Source organism: Pinus tabuliformis, chromosome 5_2 (genome assembly GCF_031772625.1).
Source record: "Pinus tabuliformis cultivar Carrire ecotype Pingquan chromosome 5_2, CPIR1, whole genome shotgun sequence".
Lineage (NCBI taxonomy): Eukaryota > Viridiplantae > Streptophyta > Pinopsida > Pinales > Pinaceae > Pinus > Pinus tabuliformis.
The window spans coordinates 835,480,021-835,502,903 of NC_142306.1; the positions used below are offsets into that span (position 1 = coordinate 835,480,021).

General features: G+C 39.7%; 1 protein-coding gene across 1 annotated transcript; it reads left to right on the plus strand.

Annotated features, from left to right (window-relative positions):
• The first annotated feature begins 10,738 nt into the window (after positions 1–10,738).
• Positions 10,739–11,632, plus strand: LOC149161923 (uncharacterized). The gene has a single exon (XM_089435045.1). It carries the CDS (start codon positions 10,739–10,741, stop codon positions 11,630–11,632), a length of 894 nt encoding a protein of 297 aa, XP_089291171.1.
• The last annotated feature ends 11,251 nt before the right edge of the window (positions 11,633–22,883 follow it).

Below are 22,883 nucleotides of genomic sequence, written 5' to 3' on the forward strand. Positions count from 1 at the left end.
ATAGAAGAGAAATCACCTAAAGCTAATGCCCTATATTTCTCAACAAGAAGCACAATAGGAAAATCCTAAAGAGTATGAATAGAATGATCCCATAGATGACAACAAGTAGAGAATAAGGGTTAAACTATCCGTCATCTCAACATTAAGAGGGAGAATCATGATGGTGCTTTGAGAAGCCTCGTGTCGTAGTATGTATAACCGTTTGGAATTTATCTATATAATGATTGCTAAGAATTTGAAAAAGGAAATCTACGGTTTATATCAAACCCTAGTAGATGCTAGCTGTGATTGGTTTTGATTATTGAAGCTCATGTATGAAATCTAGGATATGTATGGAATCTTAGTGAGGAATCTAACATATGAATTCTGAAACTTGTTAGATTCATTGATTTGTTTTGTTTCTAGGGCTTGCTATATGATGGAACTTGTCATTGAAAGAATATTGAAATTGTACATATAATGAGCTTTGTACCTTGTTGAGTTATGGATGTGATTTAGGGTTTGTAACAAAACCTGGGCAAGAAGTTTAAGCATTGAAGTATAGTCTCTTGTTGATTTTGTTTGTAAATGCTTCCACTATTATAAGTTTTGATATGGCTAACTTCATGCTTCTATATTTTTGTTTTTCTCGCTATCTAAGTTGTGTAGGTACATCATCTTCAAGTTGGAGGAGATGATCATAAATTAAAGTTGATATGATAAGCATGATATATGAATGAATTTGAAAATAAGGATGGAAGTCATGAAAGATTCTCTGATATTGTAAAGAAGAAGTAGAGCCCCCTAGGTTAAGAGGGAGCTTGAATGAAAGGAATCGCCATAGGATAAGAGGATGGTTGAGAATATTCCTTGTACAAGAATAATTAGATCCTCTCTGATTAAGAGGGAGTGACAGATATGGTTCTCTACTTCATGTGTCATGCACTAGACCAAGACTAATGACCGTAAGTTTTAGCGAAGGCCATGAGTGAGAGAAGGAAATTGGAGAATGCATTTTGAGGTGCTACTAAAAGAAGGAAGGCATGATCCTATTGAAGAATATGTTGCTGCATATGAAGTAGGAAAGGAAAATGTGTGATTGAGGAACCTTCTGTCAAAGATTCAGTTGATATTCCTACTATGGAAAGTTGAGAAGCAACATCAAGTTGTCTGGAAGACCCCAAAGGTTTGTATTTTATTATGTACATGTGAAAGTATATTATTAATTGGGGTTGTGTTTATACAGGTAAATCTCTTGAAGGTTTTGATAGCATGTTGGTTACCAATAAGTTTGATTGGGAGAGATTGGTTATCCTTGATCCAGATCCTTGATCTACTGGATCAAGGAGTGTTGAGGCTTTGTGAGTGAAGCATTTCCTGGGAGGACATCTAGCCGAAAATTTGTGATGTCGATGTCTAGGTCCTGAAGTTGGAAGGGTGGCATTGGTCATTGAGCTCTGACACGCACCTGGATCTCTGGGTTGATGGTTAGCAAGTAATCCTGATGGTACCTAGAGAGGCTGAAAGCTTGAGTCCATCTTATTCCCACCCGGATAGATTGCCCTGGTCAGGAATCTAGTCTGTGGCATTGTGGTGCCTAAATTGTTGAGAGACCAATGGATAGATTGCCCTGGTCAAGAATCTAGTCCATGGCATTGCGGTGCCTAAACTTCTTCATAGATGATGTGTTGAGATCTTCCATGTACCTTTGTGATTATATGTAAATATGAATAACTCCCTAGTTAAGAGGGAGTGTTGGAAAATGTAACTAGGTTTGATCTTCATTATTGTACTTGAGTCAATATGTAATTTATTTGTCAAAAGAAAGTGAATTTTTTTATTATTAAATCGAATTGACTTATAAAAGAATGGGTTTCATTCTTGGGTCAATTTTAGGTCAAGCCTCCATTGTAGGCTTTAGGTTATTGTCAAAGTCATTTATTGTTTGACTCCTCCATCAAGTCATCTACTCGTCAAAGACAACCTCTTCAAAGTCAGCCTCAAAAGAATTATTATCAAAATATCACATGTCAGCTCAATTCAAAGACACATCTCTTCATGATACATGTCGGCTCATTTAGGATGGACAAACCATTATATATACCAGCCTAGGATCTTTGCATTACATCAACTCAGAGATCACAATTTCAAAGATGAATTTTGGTGATCACAGAAAGGAAGTTTTGGTGTATCTCAAAAGAAGTTTTTTGGTATTATCTCAGAGAAAATTTCGGTGTTGTTTACAGTGAGAAGTTCAGATCTCAGTGAGGCATACTCTTTGTGCTATCACAGTTAGGAAATGCAGATTGGGGTTCATTCTTCCACAGTTCAGTGCTCCCACGTTTGATGCTGCCACATACTACAGTCTCAGTGCTAATATTATCTTGGTGTAACTATAGTATGGTGGGCTCGATGCCCTTACATAAATGAAGTCTCTTGTTGCTATTATAGTGATATTACCTCAAATATATTGCAGTGAAGATGTTTTAGCAAAATCTCAATGGGAATTATTTGATGCTAACACAGTGAAAGGAAAAAGGTTGACTTGATGGAGGTAGTCTCGAGTCTAGATTGTAAGGTTCTTAATCGTCTAATCTTTTGAATCTACTGAAGGAAGAATTTGTGACTGGGCTTTCCCCTCGAGGGGAGTTTTTCCTTGGCATCGTGCCTATATCTTGTGTTCTCTTATTTTTTTGTTTGGCATTACTCTTGATGATAAGAAAAGATAATTAAGAAATCTAATAGTAATAATGAAAACATCATAAGTTAATGTCATAATAAGGGAAATCATTTTAACCGCCAACTCCTTGAGGAAGTGGACTCACTACGAGCGACATCTAACACGCGAAGTAGTTGAAGTGTGTCATGAAAATCTTCGATATGGGGACAATAATAGGAATAATGTCCATACTTATTGCACAAAGCACAATGGTTTTGTGCGTAAGATTTTATTCTCCTTGGTGGATTCTAGTAAGGTAACATGGACCTCAGGAATGTTAGGGTCAGGAAAAGTATCAGAGACCACATTCTTAATATGTGGGAGCTCAGGAAAATTATTGGTGATGAGCCCAACAACATCACACAAAGCACGTGGAGGAGAAGGTTTAGGTGGCTTAGGAGGAGTGGGAGTTGCTTGGGGGGGCTTGTCTTTGCTTCCCTTTTTTTGGGCTTTTCCCCCCTCACTGGATGCTTTCACAATAGGAGATGCTTCTTGCTGAGGTTGTTGTGGAATTGAACCAAAGGAAGGTGTGGTAAGAACCAGTTTAATTGGAGTCAAAGTCATGTAAGGTTTAAGTTGGTCAAGGGGAGTGTTTGTGGGAGGATCAATGTACCATACTAGGATCCCCAAGATGATATTGGGAAGACTAAACATAGCCATTACAGGATTGGAAAATATTCCTAGTGGTGGGAATAAGAAAGGTATACGACCAAAAGGGTAATGACCTAGAGGAACCACTCCTGGATGGGAAAGACCTGGGGGAATGGTTCCTGGTTAGAAAAGACTCGGGGGGACACTAGCGGGAGGGAAGGAGCCTGAAGGGATTGTTCTTGCAGGACGAGTCGAGTCTAGAGCAGGGGGTTGCTGAGGATATGGTTGTTGGGAAGACGTACTAGACTGCTTGTCAGCAACCCATGACTCTTGAAGCATGCAAACACTCGAAGAGATAGGCTCCGAAGGAGTAGGTGGTAGGCCATAATAAGCTCCAAGCAACATGGAATATTTATAGACTCCAGGGGAAATAGTGGTAACGGTGACGATGGTATTATGAGGAGATGTCTGCGATTGAGGGTTATAGTAAGTAAGTTAATAAAAAGTAACAATCTTTCCATTATGGGGAAGCACATCTTACAAAACACAAAAGATACAACAACTCACATGACATAGGTGTAACTACGACCCAACAATAAGTTATAATCTAAAGGGGAATTGATGACTTCGATATTGATCATGAACATCTTGCCAATGAATGTGACAAGGAAATTTTGATAGAGACCAAGAGGATGTGATGGGTGCCATCCCATGCATGAAGGGTGATGGTGGGTGGTGATAGGTCAGGGGAACCAAGTCGCTTCCAGACACTAACGGTCATCACACAGGTGGAGGTGCCTTCATTAGTTACACATCGTTGAACAATGCTGTTTTTTATTGAGACTGATATATGAAAAGAAACAAAAGAAGGACGAGGAGGATGTCCACTTTTTCAACATCAAAGATAATCAAACGATCGTCAGAGAGATCCACAACACCTATATCAGATAGTAGAGCCTTCCAATGGGATGGGCATGTGTGGAGGACTCCCAACATTGACATGAAACAAGAGATTGTGCCAAGTCATCTATTATACTATATGTATGGTCAACTTTAGAAGAAGCAACGTTTCGACATAATGGACCTTTGGTGATCTTGGAGTGAACCTATACCTTAGGCTGAGGGATATATGAGGTGCCATCTGGTGAAGACAGGGGCTAAGTGGAATTTTTGGGTTAATAATGAGATGTTGAATTCTAAGTAGGATTGTCAAATTGGCATGATTGAGTCTGGAGGTTGATTTCTTCAAAATCCATCATGAGAATTTGGTAATTCCCATTCCCAAGTTTTAAAGGTTGAGGAGGTGGAGGATTTTGGGCAGGTTGGGTAGCCACATATCCATGATGAGGGAATGGATTGGTAATCACAACTGACTGCGAGGAAGAGGAAGCAGGAGGTGGAGCCCTAAGTTGGGTCCTCTAGAGGTAACTTCTTGAGCTTCCCATGCCTAGTGCATCTGAAGTAAAAGGGGACATTCATGAGTATAACGGCAAAAAAATATGCAACAAGCACAAGGTTTATTGGTTCTAAGAGCCTTATTCTGCTTTGGGTTGTTTACCCTGTTGTTGGTTTGCGGGATTAGGCTTGTCACCCTTAGGGGAATTAGGTTGTGTACCTTGATTACCTTGAGGTTGTTGGTTCTGGTTACCCTTCCCCTTATTCCTTATCCTTGGGTTAGGGGGATTGGTAGTACTCTACTGGGCATACACTTGATTTTGTGGAGGTGCTTGTTGTTGTGGAAGAGGCAGTGAAGGCATGGAAGGTTGAGGTGATGGTGTCGGTGGGGCTGGAGCGCTAGGTTGTGCATAAGGATAATAAGGGTTTACAACAACATTTTGATAACCAAGTTGAGCAACAATTGGCCCTGTCATCGACTGATGCAAATGTGTAAATGCATATGATGTGCTTGTACCTTAGTAAGAGTTGATATGTGAAGGATCAGGAGGGGATATGTGTAAGCGGAACTGGTCCCCCCCGGGGTTGACCATAATTCATAGGAGATTGAGGATACGATGATGGTTGAGGGTGGGAAAGAGATCCAATCATATCGTCAACATTGTGAGATACCCTAGGTGCGAAAGCAACACTAGGCTAAGGTAGATTGGGGAAGATAGTATAAACATAACCTGATTGTGCATATATCAGATCATATTTCATTGCTATCTTGAGAGCTTGTTCCTAAGTTTGAGGGAATTGAGAGGCGACATCTTTACCTATAGGGGCCAAAAGGGTTCTCAAAAACCAATCCATATATACATGGTCTTCAAACTCAGGGGCTTTACAAATGCTCCTCCTTCTGCGCCATTCTTGTACATGGTCAGAAAGGTAGGTGGTTGAAGTTTGAAGAAAAGAGGTCAATAGTTCGGTACTAGTGTCATATCGAAGAGGTAGTTAGAAATATTAAAGAAATGTGTTGGCGAGAGTTGCAAATGTGGAATCAGAGTCATGCAGGTGATCCACATACCATTTGGCAACAAATCCAGTTAGGGTGCGTTGGAAGAGATGAAAATGAATGGAGTCCTCAATAATGGAATTTGATGAACACCATATGTGGAAAGAGCAAACATGATTGGCAGGGTCTTCTCTAGGATTACCTTCAAACTTGGGAATGTTTGAGGGAAGTTTGGTTTGCATGGAAGGCCAATTCTAGCTATGAAGAAGAGGATTGTTGATGAGTTGGCTTAAATCAAGGAGGTTCAAACAAACCATATAGGGAAGCAAGTGTGGATTGGTGGCCATAGCTGAAGAGTTTTCGCCTGTGGGGTTACCTTAGTTAGGAACTTGGTTACCACCTCAGTTTCCACCACCCACATTGGTGTCTGACATGGTGGCGGTGCGGGGTTGGGAAGATGTGGAATCAGAGGATGAACTAGAATCTGTACGTGGACTCAAAGGAGGACTTGGAGGATGGATTCTAACTCAATGAGAAGTAGTGAGAGAATGTGCTAAAGGAAACTAGGAGCGAAGGCGACAAAGTCTCTATGACAAACATTTAGGGGGTGCAATTGTGTCAAGACCAATATGACTCAAGAGGCCAAAGTGGATGATATTAGAAAAGAGTAGCAAATAATAAGAAAGCACTAGTGCAGTAGTGCAAGTGTAAAAAAAAATGATCTCTAGTCTAAAGGTGATCTAGATCCTCAAACAATTCCTAATTCTATTATTTTATATGGACTTCCAAGAGACTTCTTACTTGACGAAATATTATCCCTAAAAGAATAGTTGTCTAGAGAAAGGTGGGGTATAGGACCAATTGCTTGCCCACAACCAATCCTATAGGGTGTTTTCCTAAGATTGGCCACTAAGGTTACCTTCATCCCATGGGAGCGGTTGAGTCTTGAGCTTCCTAGTGATCAACAATGACATGAAATTCCTTAATACAAGTTTGGTAGCCTTAAGGATAACTTCTTACACTGTGATCTAGCCTAACTCCCTTTGAATCAGGTTTCTGATGCGCTGAGGTTTTGATCGTGGGATGGTGAAGGATTTTAAGCTCCCATAAATGTAAAATTTATATGTCTCCATGTAAGCGATTAATGGGTGTTATTGGAAGCCTATCCCATTGATCCTAAACCTAAGTACAAAGATTGTTTTGGCCTTGGTGCCCAAGTGGGCTTAATCTATGCGAGTTAAGTTATTAATGTGGATTGTTTGAAGTCTTGGCTTGGTAGTGATAACCATGCTCACATTCGCTTAGGGTATACATATGTGAATAATGTGTCAAGTGGATGAGTTAACTGAGCATGTTTTTATGATGCCAATGTTGCTGAAAATAAATTGCATAAACTGTAAATAATATTGAAAATTAAGAGTAAAATGAACAACAAACTAAAGCACACAAACCCCCCACCCAAGAAGGCAATCAAGTAGTAAAAATGATGACAAACAAGCAAATCAAAGACACAAAAAAATGGCAAAAGTATCTATTGTCTAAGGGTTTGGGATCTAAAAGCAAAAATATGCTAAAAGTGGTGCAAAAAACTAGCAAAAAATATAGTTGAAAATGCTTGAAAAAGAAAGGTAATGAGCTGGAAAAATAACGATACACAAGGGGATCCTAAGGAGGGAAGACATCACAAGATTCTAAAGGGAATAATGTCTTTTAAAAACTTGTCTAAAATGTCTCAAAATAGTGGAAAAAAACACTAAAAAACAAGAGCTGAAAATGTGGCACAATATACTTTTTAACTCAAAAATTCTCTTCGTAAATGATGGAGGTCTACTCTAAACCTAAGGGGGGATTTTCCTTCCTCAATGAGAAAAACACTAAGCGGATGTAGACCTAGAGGTGACTCAGGAAAGAACAAAACCCTTCCTGGTACACACACAACAGTCTCGGTGAAAATTGGAAAAATTGGAAAAATTTCTGAAAATTCTAACGCAAAAAATGACCTGGAAAGTGAGTATGAGCACATTTTTTGGGCTAAAAAATGTGCTGGGGGCACATAAAAGAGACAAAAAAGTGTGTTTTGTTCCTGATTCTTCTTCTTAGGAGATTTGATCCAGATTGTGTCGTTTCCTGCTCGACTGGTATCTATGAATTGCGGGAATATGCGAAACCCCAACATAAATATAGAATTTTCCAGAAAATAGAAAAAATCTAAAAACATAAATCGAGACGAATAAAAATTCTAGAAAAACACTGAAAATAGCTAAAAAAACAACTACCAAGGTTCTGAATTACTACAACAGTGGAGTCGCCATTTGTTAGTATGCAAATTCTTAGCAAGTGTACCAAAAATGTTTCACTTAAGTTATAGGTGACTTATAACCCTAACAACAAAGATGGTTGCTTCTATGATTTAGATATGCAACAAAAACATAAGAAAAACCCCAGAGAAAAATAGATTATGCAAATAGAAATATATAACAACATAAAATCAAAGTATAATAACCCAATAGAGGACTTGAATAGATGATAATAGTATTAATGAATACACTTGGTGAGGAGAAATCATAGAATGGGTCTGCAATTCCCCCTCCGTGGGATGGGTCCTTTGTTGTCCTTGTGCTTCAACAAAATGCTTCTCTCTCTCAATTTGTAATGAGTAGAAAAACAAAATTTTTCTTGAACTGAAGTGGGAATTCAAATGTTATGAGATGATAATGTTGACATTGAAAATGGTCACGGTGAAGAATAGAGAGAAAACCTTCTATTTATAACAAAATATTGAGCTAAATTAGGAATTAGAAAATAATAAAATATTATTGACTAAATCAAAATCTAGCCATTGTGAATATTTGATTATATTTTTGAGAGGGAAAGGATATTCAAAGTGGTCAAATATCTTTGTGTAGAAAGTATTTGAAGTAATTAACAAATAAAATGATTTATTACTCACTATGTGAGAATTAAGGAAAATACGAGTTTGAAATAATTATTAAATAATGATTTAACAATCATCTAAAAAAAAATTAAAAATAATAATAATAATAATAATATAAATATTACATTACAACATGAGCGCTGCTGCCCTCGCTGCGATCTGCGCAGTCTGAGTCTGGGCGCTGCCCTCTCGGCCTCTCCGCCCCCGATCCTGGTCCTCCTGACTGCGGGGTTGCTTGGATCTGCCAGGCCTCCCTCCTGCTCCTCGCCTAGACCTCGTTGTGCCCCCTGCACCTGTCAGATCTGCTTGGATCGCCCTCGTCCTGCAGGGTCTGATCGGATCTCCTTCTCTCCGAGCTTGAGATGCCTCGCTTCCTGTTCTTGCTTGGTGCAGATCGGTTTTGCTGATTTGTGCTTTGCCATGGAGGCCCAAGGCTCGCCTATCGGTCCCTCGCAAGCTTCACCCCCGGAAGCTGAAGCAACCTTCTCCTCTCTCCTTGCTTCGCTGCCCAAAAAGAAGAAGCTCGAAGTCTCTAAATTCGTCAAAAGGCTCGACGATGTTCCGGAGGTAAACCTTCCTCCTGAGGGTCCGATCCAGGTTGCTTTGTCCCTGGCAGATCGAGCCCTGGTGGGTCAATTCACGGGCCTTTGGCCCTCGCCAAAATCGACGGAAAACTGGGTCATCAAGAACTGGGTTTCGCTGATCGAAAACAATGTCACCTCTTATTTTCTGGGTAGAGGCTTCTTCCTGTTTGAGTTCAACACAAAGGAGGACAAAGACCTGATCTTCAGGAATGGGCCATATTTCATGGGACCTCAGGGTCTCTATCTCAACAAATGGACCCCTGACTTCGATCCAACCATGGATGTCCCAACGGCGGTCCCTGTCTGGGTTCGGCTCCCTAATCTTCCAGTGCATTGTTGGAACTGGGAGTCCCTCAAGCACATAGGGAATACTCTGGGAAAATTCATTAATAGAGCAAACAACAATGACCAGTATGATTGCGCCCGAATCTGTGTCGAGGTAGACTTAGAGGTGGGGCTTCCGGAGGCCATCAAATTAAAGGTCGGTAGTTGGACGCACGTGCAAGTGCTGGACTATGAGCAACTTCCTTTCAAATGTCGAAAATGTCATATCTATGGCCACTTTGCAAGAGGGTGCCCGAACAAAGGGGAAGCAGAGAAAGGTAAGGAAGAGGGCTGGAACCAGGTCAAGAGGTCAAAGGCATCCCAAAAGAAATCTGGGGTACATGGCCCCCATCCTGCCTCCACCCAGAATGCTCCCCCGCCAAAAAGTCAAGAAAACAGGTATGTGGTCTTAAGCTCCGCTGAAGAGACTCCCCAGGAAGAAGATAAGCAAGATAATCCACCAGAAAAAACGACTTCAGCAGATGCAAGACCTGAAGAAAGCGCCACGGCAAGAAACAAGGAAAAGCAAACAGAAGCATCCGAGGAGGAACATGACTCGGAGGAGTCTGAGGAGGATGGAGAAATAGGAGACATGCAGACATCGGTCAGAAGATCTGCAAGAGGCCGTAAATCTGCTAGAGAAAAGAGAGATCAGGAAACTTACAAAGACAAGCTTCAGGGTAGTCAGCCCACTCTGGAGAAACTCCTTGGAAAAAATCCGAAGACGACCAAAAACCAAGTGCAGGGTTCCAAGGGAGCCCATCATCATAAAAATAAATGATGAAGATCGTCTCCTGGAATTGCAGAGGAATGGGGAGCAAAGTGAAAGAAGAAGCAACGAGAAGCCTTATAAGAAGAGAAGCCCCAGACATTCTTCTGATTCAGGAGACCAAAATGGAGGATAAGGAGTTTCTCCAAATCAGTAAATTTTTTTGGAAAGGAAGCAGCGGACATGCAGTTTTAGCACGGAGAGCCTCTGGGGGTCTGGGCTCCCTCTGGAATCCTCTCAAATATAGGCTAGTCACCGAGTTGCACAACACCCATTGGATTTTTTTGAAGCTCCAGCCTTTGGACTCGAGGGAGGCAGTCAGCCTTTTCAATGTCTATGTTCCAACAAATATAGGGGAGAAAAGGGAGTGCTGGGACTCCATGAGGCAACTGTCGGAGTCAGAAAATCTGGAAACATCATTGTGGCAGGGGATTTAAACCTTACCATGCGCATGGAAGAAAAGCGAGGAGGAACAATCATAAGGGAATCTGCAAGGGAATGGGTGGAAGACGTCATGCAGGACTGGGATCTGCTCGAAATCCCTCCAGAAAATGGTAAGTACACTTGGTCTAACAAAAGAATACGTCCTGGTCATATTGCTGCTAGACTTGATAGATGCTTGTTGCAGAGTTCCTTTCTTCTGCTAGGCTTAGAATCCAGATTGCATATCCTCCCATGTAGCACTTCTGATCATAAGCCCATTTTGCTTGAGATGTTGGGCCACAAAGATCTTGGACCCATCCCCTTCATATTCAACCCTCTTTGGGTTAAGGAACCAGAGTTCCTGAAGCTGGTTCAAGACTGTTGGATTTTGCCAGTGAAAGGTTCCCCTTTCTTCATTTGGGAAGAAAAACTTAGAAGATTGAAAGCGGTCCTTAAAACTTGGGCCAAATCCCTTCCCTCCCCTGCAAAAGAGAGAAAGCAGGCCCAAGACAACCTCGCCCACCACCATGCTCAAAGTGAAGATGCAGAAATCACTAAAGAAGTTCTAGACAAGGAAGCTGAGCTCCAGCAAATCTTCCATAAAGCCTGCCTTTCGGAGGAAGAGCATTGGAGACAGAAGTCTAGGAGTTTATGGCTTAAAGCAGGAGACAAAAATTCTGCCTTCTTCCACAAACAAGCTCAAGCCAGAAAGAGCTTCAATTCTATTGCAGAAATCAAAGATGGCAACTCAACTCACAAAGACTTTGATAGCATAAAGAGAGCAGCTTTCAATCATTTTCAAAATCTGTATAGAGAAGAGGGAGTGACGGACCCAAACTCTAAATTCTTGGAGGTGGTTCCTCCTAGGATCTCTCCTTCAATGAATCAACAGCTCGAGGTGAAGATCTCTATATAAGAAATAAAAGATGCTCTCTCCGACATGGAGCTTGACAAAGCCCCGAGCCCGGATGGCTTCACTGCAAGATTCCTTCAAACCTGCTGGCAGATTGTTGAGAAAGACCTATAAAAAATGATTTTGAAATCCCAAACTTGCCAGAAAATTGGGGGCAGAACCAATTCAACCTTCCTTGCCCTCATCCCCAAGGAAAAGGGTGCTAAAGAATTCAATCGGTTCCGCCCCATCTCTCTTTGTAATATTGGATACAAACTAATCACAAAGGTCATTGCCAACAGACTAAAAGGCATACTTCCAGCCATCATCCCGGAGAACCAAGGCAGATTTTTTCAAGGGAGACAGCTTGCTGACAACTTCATCTTGGTTCAAGAGGCGATTCATTCGAGCCAGCTTCGCAAAGAGAAAGGTATGGTAATTAAATTAGATTTAGCTAATGCTTTTGATCGGGTCAGACTTAGCTTTCTTTGGGAGGTCCTGAAAAATTTTGGCTTTGGAATGGGTTTTTTAAAATGGACCCGTGCTTGTATTGCTAATCCTTAGATCGCCCCTCTTGTGAATGGGAGAGCAGCTAGTTTTTTTAAAGCCTCAAGAGGGCTTAGGCAGGGTTTCCCCCTCTTTCTACTCCTCTTCATTCCTCATGTTTCTATCCTGAGTTTCTACCTGGATCAGAAACTGGTTGACCAAGAGATCCTGGGGCTCAATATAGCAAGAGGTGTTAAAAATGTTAATCACACCCTGTTCGCGGATGATACCCTCTTGTTAGGGGCTGCCTCCGCCAGATCTGCTTCAAGTTTCAAGGAGGTCCTGGACGACTACAGTGAAGCTACAGGCAACAGCTTAAACAATGGTAAGTGTAAAATCTTTTGTTGGAATATTTCGACTTCCACCCTTTCAATCATTTCAAGAATTCTGGGCTTTACTGCTTCCCTCAACTGGTCCTCCTTTACATATTTGGGCCTCCCCATCTTCCGTAAATTGGCTTACAGCAGAGATTGGGTCCCTCTGTTGGACAAATTTAAGGCCAAAATCCAAGCTTGGGGGTTTTCATGGCTAAATCTCGCTGGCAAAACTGTCCTCATCAAATCCGTTCTCTGTAGCCTCCCCATTTTTCAATTCTCTGTAATTCTAGCCCCTTCAGGCATCATAAAAAAATGGAAGCCTACATTCGCAAGTTCTTCTGGAAAGGGGGCAATCATAATGATAGGAAAATCCCTTTGGTAAGTTGGGAGAAAATTTGCAAGCCTCAGAGCGAAGGAGGCCTTAACTTCAAGGATCTCAGCCTCCAAAACATAGCCATGGGAGCCAAGATCTTCTGGAGAGTCATTGGATCACATCCAGGCTGGGCGCAAAGAGCTCTTTGGAGGAAATACTTCAGGGGAAAGAGAAAGAGATGTTTGGACGCCCCTCTACCCACCACAGGCTCACAGCTGATCAAACTTTGCCAAAAAGCAGTCCCTTTAATCAGAGACAGAGCATATTGGATTCCAGGAAACGGTAAAGAATGTAAGATATGGGAAGATAGCATTATGATGCATCCACCCTTATCGTCTCACAGTTCTCTACAATCGTTGCGTTTGTGGTTGGACAACGCAGGCTGCAACACACTTTGGGACATATCGCAGTGGGAAGGCAGAACATGGTTGCGCTGGAGACTCCCACCCGTCCCTCCTGAGCTGTCTCAAGCTTGCGATCTGCTCCTTGCCTTGCTAAACGGGATGGCGCCTCTGCGCGTGGGTAAGAAGGACGCCCAAGGATGGGGAGCCACCCCAGGGCTGTACATGGTGGCGCAAGGCTACAAGAGTCTGCAGGATCGTCCTTATGTCCCCCCTAACCCAGCTGTATGGAACGGGATCTGGAACTTTAAATCCATGCCCAAGGTCGATTCTTTTTGCTGGCTGTTATGCCACAGAGGGATTTTAACAGCTGACAGATTGCAGAAGAAAGGCTTTCATGGCCCCTCCCGTTGCCATTTATGCTGTGACAGTGAGGAGAACGCTCAGCATATCATGCTGGACTGTAAATTTTCAAGAGAAATCTGGCAAGGACTTCTGAGTTTCTGGAAATCTGAATTCACTTTGCCCATGTCTATATCAGACCTCTTTGCAAATTGGCGGAATTACTACCCTGAAACTCTCCCAAAAAATGAAAGATTCATAGCAGCATGGCTCTCCTTGCCGAAATTCGCTTGCTGGCAGATCTGGCTCGAGCGTAACAGAAGAGTTTTCAGGGATGAAAGTCTCAACTCACAGGTCATCATCATCAAAACAAAATGCCTTTGGAAAGAAAGTCTTGGGGATTATCTGCCGGATCTGAATCTGAGCCAGCATGACTTAGATTGGGGTGCCTCGATGGGCCTCCATTTCTCAGGCGAAATTAGGCACCACAAGGCCATAAAAGAATGGCAATTCAGGGGGAAGGAGAATGAACTGTCGGATTTGCTTCTCAGGCAATCCAGATTTTCTTTGTTCTTCGACGGAGCAGCGAAAGGCAATCCTGGATTGGCTGGGGCAGGAGGAATTATAAAAAATAAAGAGGGCATAACAGTGGCAAAGTTCGCTTGGGGATTAGGGCAGTCAACCAGCATGCAAGCTGAAGCCTTGGCACTTCTGCAAGGTCTTAAGCAAGCAAAGGCTATTGGTCTCTCAGAAGTCAGCATTATAGGAGATTCTCAAGCCATTATCAAAGTCTTAGTAGAGGATTCCTCTCTTGTAGACATTAGACTGGCAAGAATCATTTCAAGAATCAGAACCTTGATGAAATCTTTCCGGACTACAACTTTCCTCCATGTTTTGAGAGAAAACAATAAAGATGCTGATATGGAAGCCAACAGGGCAGTTCCTCTTTCCGCTGGCTGTCTCTTGGCAGACGAAATTGAGAGCTGGGATTCCATTCCATAACGATTGTCATGTTTTTCTGCATTTTGCTGAATCAGTTTGTTTGTCTATTTAAGATAGGGAAAATAACAGAGATAGACTCGATAGTCTTGAATAAATCTTGCGGGTACCCAGGATTTGGGACCTTTGATCAGCTAGTGGAAGAAAGTTTAAGGGCTATGCCCGACCAAATGTAACCGGTGAAAGGCATTTTGGCCAAAGTTTAATATAATCCCATACCCGTTCTTGTAAAAAAAAAAAAAATCATCTCAAAAGGAAAATATGGAATAAATAATGAATATTAAATAAATAATAATTTATTTAAATATTCCAAGGTGATTAATTCAAAAGTGAGCAGTCTAAAGTTGGAGGGTGGTGTCTATACAATTTTTTTCATAGATTAGAATCTATGGTTGTGAGCTGCCACCTTACAAATTACCAATTTTCCTCCCCATGAGGATTTTTGCATTAGAATATATCAGACAGATGATGAATATGGATGATACTAATTTTGTTTCTAGGAAGCAAAAATATCATTTTAAACTGAAGGCACAAGTTGGCCCATTCATAGTCAATACTAGAGCTATAGAAAAGGAAGTTAATGATTTGTTAAAGCAAATGAAATTTAAATTAAGTTTTAGCTGGTGATATGATCCATTGGGGGTAATATCATCGATGAGAGTTGAACATAAGTCTACACCATATGTGCATATTGTAAAGCCTGAAATTGAACAATATGCTAACTTAGACTAATGGGAGGAGAACATATTGTAGGAGGTTGAAGAACAAGTTTCAAGTCAAACAACATTAGAAACTTCTAGAGTAAAGGAAAAATAATTGAAAAAGCCAAGAGAAAACATATCCCCGGCAGGTCCAGAGTTCCAGAAAGTGGAATTCAAAGTATTTAAGGTAAGAAATTCCATCAAAGTTGAAGAAGAGTCATCAGAAGTCCAAACTTATGAAGAGCCTACCACAATCACACTTTCAAGAGAGCCTGTATTTTTGTTACAACAAACATAAGAAGCCATCATAAATTCTTCTTCTTCTTCTTCTTCTTCAGGATAATAGAGTATTTTCACAAAATTTATAGAGATGAAAAAGAAAAATGAGGCATTGAAGACTTCAACATATGCAGAGTTTTGGAAGCAATCTTCCACAACTCAGACCAGGTTACTATCTGCTTTAGATAGTGAAAAAGGATAATTCTAGCTAGCATTTTTGGAACCAAATGTCCCTGTCCCTAGAAGTTCTTATGATTATAAAAACTCTATATTTTTGTTTGATACTAAAGAAATATGTCCTATAAATCAAATTGATCTCCACAAACAAGTATGAGAAATGATCTATACATCATTGACAAGTTCTTCCATGGAAGCATCCAAACTACAAGCATCCCTAAATAACATTCACTCCCAACTGAAGCTAGAAAAGATGTCTTCTCTAGCTAAAGATACCAAGATTAAGGGGTTAGAAGATATAGTTTTAAAGTTAGGATTGAATCCTAAATATGTAAAAGCATCTGAAGAAATAATAAAAAGCAGAAATACAAACATTCAGGCACTAGGGAAATAACTTTAGTTACTAACAACTAAACACCCCCAAGCATAGGAAGTGGGACAACTGGAAAAGGAAAAGGAAAACATGCTTCATATGATTGTTGAAGAGAATGTGCAGATCTAGAAAAAGGAGACAAAGATGGAGAAATCAATCAAGGAAATAGAACTTAAAATCAACATTGGATCAGGGACATCTACAACAACAACAAAAACAGAGTCTACTAGTCAGAACCCAACAGAGCAATTTTCAAAAGCTATTGGTGACCTATCATTGAGGGACATGGAGACTGAAAAGTGAAGAGCTCAATTAGAGAAGGCCCAAGACAATAAAATAAAGGCCGACAATGCATACGTTGCTGAAGTACATAAAACCTTCAGATTAACTAAACAATTAGAGAAATACATGAATGAGTCAGCCATTGCTCTGACCTTGACAAAAGCGAGGAAGAAAATATGGGTAGATATCAATTCAAATTTTTTAGAATTATGGACTTCAATAGAAATTATTTTTGAATAAGAACAACTTGTTAATAAAGAAAATGAAGCCATATCACAGATCAAAGAATAATTGGAGCATAAGCCTGGAGAGGCCACCAGAATTATAAAATTCCTAAATTCCAAAACTAAAGAAGAGTTGGAAGAGTTAGGGATCGAGGATATAAATGAAACAATCCTCGCAGTCACGAGAGTTCTGACAAAGAAAAATCTCATATTACAGCTGGCGAAAAAGGGCCATAGTCTGAAAGCTCAAATAAAAAAATTTCATAAAAAAATCTATATTTTACTTAGTAGAGGTATTCCTTCCTTGACAGATCAGAATAATCACCTGATTTCACAAGAAAGTTACCAGGAGATATTGTATAAGATAGAACAGGATAATTCCAAATTTTCTAAGGTGAAAGGAATGATTATTGGTAAAGCTTTCTTAGAAGGTCTACAAGATAATTTATTCATTGAACATGAAATTCACCACCTCTTCCTAACTAAACCTACATTTGAGAAATATAGTGAAGTGGATGAAACTTACAAAAAAGTCATTAAGTTTTCATGCTAAAGTGAAGCGGAATGGGATAAATCCCTTGAGCTTATCGAATAGGAAAGGTGAATTTCTCAGAAGAAGTTGCAGTAGAAAAGGGAGCATAATGCAAGATTTCAGCAACCAGTTGAAGTGAAAGAAGGAGTAGAAAAGCAAGATAACTGGAGCATAAAGCATAAAATTCAGTTTGAAGCTGCGATCATAAAAAAAAACCCTCAAATAATGTGTTGATTAGTCAAAACGAGTTCAAAAACTCTATTCTTGTAAAAATCCAAATCAGTTTTGATAATATTGCATTTTGTAAAAGAATTATGTTAGATTTAGATATTTTTGAATTACACTCTACAAGTATTTTGTAATTCAAAGTAAGAAGGGTTAAAAGCTTGTGATGATCCAATGACACTATTGTACTATTCTGAAAATTTTCTGAAGATAATCAAAGGATTCTAACTTCATTTATAACAACTTATGTGTTCATGTGATTTTTTCTAGTTTATTCATTTATGTTTTTCATCATATATTCAAGGTAACATAAGAGTTAGGGTAAGGCTAAGTTAAGTATTAACTTCCCTGAAAGTCCGCTGCAAAGTTATCATCTTTATGGAGATTAACTAATTGAACAGTCTGTTTAAATTAGTTCCTCTACATCTTTAAATTGTTGCCTTCTGTCATCTCTTGAATATATTATGTTTGGCTGTAGAATTTTTCTGCACGCATCAACTGTATTTAATTAATTAAGTATTCAATATGAATGTTTGATTATTAAATATATTCTCATTTTCCACTTTCAAAATCAATTATTTTTTTTTATTGTTTTATGAATGAAAATCGACCCTTTGAATTTCTTAGAAATATTCTGATTATACAAGTGTTAAAGGTTTAATACATTGGTTATCCAACTCAATTAAAAAACCTTAATTAGATGATTTGGCATAGTTCCCCAACCTAGAACTCTCTATAAAGATACAACATTAGATTGGCGTCGTTGTCAGGGAACAAAGTTTGAGGAGTTTTCCCTGGGACAATGGTCAGACTTACCTCTTAATGGTGAATAAGAGGTTAGTAGGCTAAAATATTTCACTTGACGACTTCACATATTAAATTTGGCTTCTCGCAGGCATACCAGATCTCATTAATATCCAAAGATCTTCTCTCCTTTATCAGATCTAGAGAGACTTGTGAGAATTGCATCTATCAGATGTAGATTAGAAGCTTCTACTTCTATTTATGCCTCTCTTCCACTTGAAGTAGTATCACAAACTAAGCCTTTTCAATCAATCCCAATCCCTGTTGAATTATCATATTTAGCACCTATAGTTTTAGAACTCCTTTCTAAAGGAGTATACCTTCAATATGAATTACTTGTTCATCAAAGTTGAATCTTCTGAGTTTCCTGCTTCCCATTTAGAACCATCTGATACTGAAGAAGATCCTGAACTTCAACTACCTGAATTGAAACCAACTGATTTTATTTCCTCTGTCATACATACTTATCCTTCTATTTTTTCCAAACCTAAAGAGGAACTCAACATTTATACAAATCCTCTAGCCTTTGAAGATCAAGATAAAATCATACATGAAGTTCAAAAATTAGTTGTTCATCCTCAGTTTTTCAAGAAGCCTAAACCCCCATCTCAACCATCTTCAAGCAAAGTTGTCTCTCCTAAACAAACAATTTTACTACAACACCAAATGGATGGATTTAGGCCAATTATAGTAGCTCGGTATGTAGCATTAGTACTTCCACCAATAGCCCAACTTCATGATTTTCCTGAAGGGATTTGAAACATTTTCCTAGATTTAATGGAGAAACAAGGCCATTTGCAGAAGATCATTTGGCCACTTTTCTTGATTTTGTAGACAATATGAATATTGAACATGAGGATGTTTATACAAGACTATTTGTTCAATCGTTAGAAGGAAATGTCAGAATATGGTTCAGGCAATTACAAGCAAATTCTATAAATTCAGGGACTGAATTAACCAACATCTTCAAGAATCAATGGGGAATTAAAAATGATCTTCTTTACTATTTAATACAATTTGAATAGTTGAGAAGAAAGCCTGGTGACTCGGTTGTATACTTTATCAAAAGATTTAATAAGATTTACAATAAGATGCCACTAAGTTGTAAACCCGCAGTCACTGCTCCTAAAGTGATATTTTCAGAAGCATTTGATGACGATTTTCTTGTAATGCTTAGAGAGATAAAATATGAAATCTTAGTAGATATGAAAACCAATGCAATTGAGGTAGAAGCTAACATGTCAATATCTAGTAAATTGAAAGAAAAGGCAGAAAAAGCTGAAAGGAAAATGAAAACTAGAGAAGAAAGTACTTCATCATCAAAGAATAAAGAAGAACAAAAAATTGATGAAATAACCTCTTTATTAAGAAATTTGTCAAATCGAATTTCAATAATGGAAACTCAACCCAAAGTATCCCAACAGGTTTCAATAGACCTCCAGTTAAATAGATAAGACCTTTCAAGCCTCAAATTTTGCAAAGACAAAATTGACCAACAAATTCAACCTCCATTAATGATTGATGATCAAGACCCTAAAGAAGATGTCCCAGTTTTCACAAATGATATCAATTATTTTGAAGATCCATCATCTCACTATTAGTTACGATCAACGTATTTTTCAAAATAAAGAGTCCTCTCAATTTTCTAAATACCAAGTTTTTTCCGAGTTTCTCATTGTTGAACTGAATAAGAAATATGACCTAAGACCTAGAGAAGGTCCTGGTAGGCCTGTAAAAAAAGTTACCTTTGATGACCCTCAAGAGAAAGCTGCTCAAGGATCATCTATCCAACCTAAATATCAATTACAAGAATGGTCTTCTACAAAAAAATATGTTCCAACGGTTTTTAATATTGAAAGAGAATTAGAAAGGGTAAAAATTCCAATTCCCTTATCTGAACTTTCAAGGAATCCAGGTTATAAACAGGAAGTCTCCAAATGGATACAATCTTCAAGTGTAGATGTTGAAGGAGATGTGATTAGCTTTCAGAATGAGAAACCTTCAGTAGTTTTTGGGCCTACTTCATATACGATTGATGAAAGTGTGCCACCTTTCTATGTTATGTTTAAAGTTCATGATTTCATTTTGTACAGCTGTATGTTAGATTTTGGTGCTTCCCAAAATCTAATGCCTAAAGTTATCATGGACCAACTTTAGTTGCAAATTACTAGGCCATATCATGATCTATACACATTTGATTCAAAGAAAGTACCTTTCTTGGGATTAATCAAAGATTTAGTTGTTACACTTGCTCAAATTCCCATGAAGAGCGTAGTATTGGATAGTTGTTACAAACGTTCCTCCCAACTTTGGTATGTTGTTATGATCCAGGTGGATATTAGTGGCCACCCGCCTATTCCACCTAGACCCTCAGACAGTTTCATCTATTTCCTTGTTCATTTCAACATTTACTATTTTTAGCAGTTTTTTCGGGTCCTAATCTTTCGGAGTGGTTTTGACCCCCTAAACGATGTTTTTTGGGGTCTGCGACAGGCACAAAGCCATAGAAAGGGGCATGTGGTGAAACCTGTAGTACCTACAGAGACCTTTCCAATAGGGTGTCGTACGCGCCAAATAGAGATAATATGACCAAATTACAACCCCAAGAAGTTGGCAGCCCAACTAACCCCAATGAGGCCTACAAATTCTTGGTGTTACATCTTCTAGGGTTAGGGTTTTGGTTGTTTAGGGTTTTATCATGTTTTAAAATAATAAATTGGCCCTTGAGCCTCATTGAAACACATTTGAGAGGCATGTAGCTGCCACATCTTTTCTCAAAGATAAGCTACCATCGCCCGAGCTATCTTATTTCCATTCTATTTGTAAGCATAGTTCAAAATTTTTCCTATTAATGAAATGAAGTGTTTCTCTGCTGCATCTCTGTGTTTACGATTATATCTATAGGTTGTTGTGTTCCTATTTAAGTTCGAATCAGTAGTATCAGACTGGTCTTAGCTTTATCTGTTTTTCATTTCATGTCCCCAACGAGGTCAGGGTATAAGGAGTTAGCGCTTGATCTGGTTGAACCATTTCAAGATCAACCTCGTAAAACCCGATGACCTCCCATGGCGGAAGGAAAGAAAGACAAGGGGGCAGGAGATCCTTTCAAAATGTTGCTCGAGGAAGGCCTTGATCAATAGAGGGACACGATGATAGATAACTTTGCCCAAATCCTTCGACGACTACCCACAGATGATGCATCTTCATCCATCAACCACTTTGGAGGCACCACTCCTTTTAAGGTACAAGTTAACTTTTATATTTCTATATTCGAAGGCTTGATAGATGCAGATGCCGTAGATAAATGACTAAATCTATTGGAAGGATATTTTTTAGTTCATGACTTTTCCAATGGGGAAAAGATTACTTTTTTCACTTCTTAAAGCTGCCCCACATGTCAAGGATTGGTGGGAAACCTATTGTGAACAAAAGGACGAGAGTGAACCCTCACTGTTTTCAGCCGCACCCACTTGGAATTCTTTCTGAGACGCTATCAAGGAACAATATTACCCTGTTGGGAGCTATGAAGACAAATACATAAAGTGGACCACACTACGGCAGGGAAGGGACCAAGATGTGCCAGACTTCACAAATAATTTCCCTACCCTTCACACGAAGTTGGGTATCGAGGAAACTGAGTGACATTTGGTGCTCAAGTACGCGACTGTATACACAAGTACATCTAGGATGAAATGGAGTTCCTAGACATTTCCTCACTCGAAACGACGTATCAGTACTCTGTCAAGATTAAGCAGAATTTTAAACAAAAGAAGCGAGTCTTTGGATCTACAAATCCAAAACAAGGAAAAGGAGTCCCCAAACCACAAAACAAATGACCAATACAAGGCAACACTACCTAGGACATCCCACTGAAGCTGCAAGAAAAGAACAACACCCTGAAGATGAAGAAGGGCATTGGAAAATGGTGTGAGTTCCATAAGAGCTCCACTCAAAATACAAGTGAGTGTCGGGTCAAGCAGTCACTGGTGGCTGAGTTGAAGGCTTCTGAACCAGATGTAGGTTCCAAATCTGAATTGAAACTCGATAAGGGAACTGACAAAGGGAAGCAGATCATTGATGCAGAGCCCAGTGCCACCGTGGCCACCATCAAGATCCATATAATTGAGACTTAAGATCTAAAGAAGGGGGAATGCCTCTTCCACTCATAATTGTGGGTGAAGGGTTCTCTGCTGTAGTTCATTGTCGACAAGGGGAGCCAAAATAACCTCGTTTCAGTAGAGTTCGTGAAGCGGCTAGGCCTAAAGATTATAGCACACCCACAACTGTACACCATCGGGTGGCTTCACCAAGGACAAGATCTTTGTGTCATCCTACAGTTCTGCCTTCCCTACAACATCAAGCCCTTCATAGGTGAGGTAATGTGTGACGTTTATCCTCTTGAAGTTTGTGATGTATTGTTAGGACAACCATACTTGTCACAAGCGACATGTTGTATATGAGTCTAGACCTCGCTCTGTGATTATTATTTTGGTTAATCAGTTGTACATGATACTGGAGGTAGCCCCGCCTACCGCCGTCTCTTTGATCACTACAAAGCAATGCAGTAAGATCATTTCTCAGACCAAGAAATTTGTTTTCCTTATGATTCTCCCTCAGGGAAAGAAGAAGGTTGTCACCATGGCTTCCAGGTAGGGCTCCTTTTCACAACAACAGTAGATGGAAAGGTTGTGGAGGATTACAAGGATATTTTTGCCTCACCCACAGGGGTACCTCTGCACTGTCAGGTCAAGCAATCCATT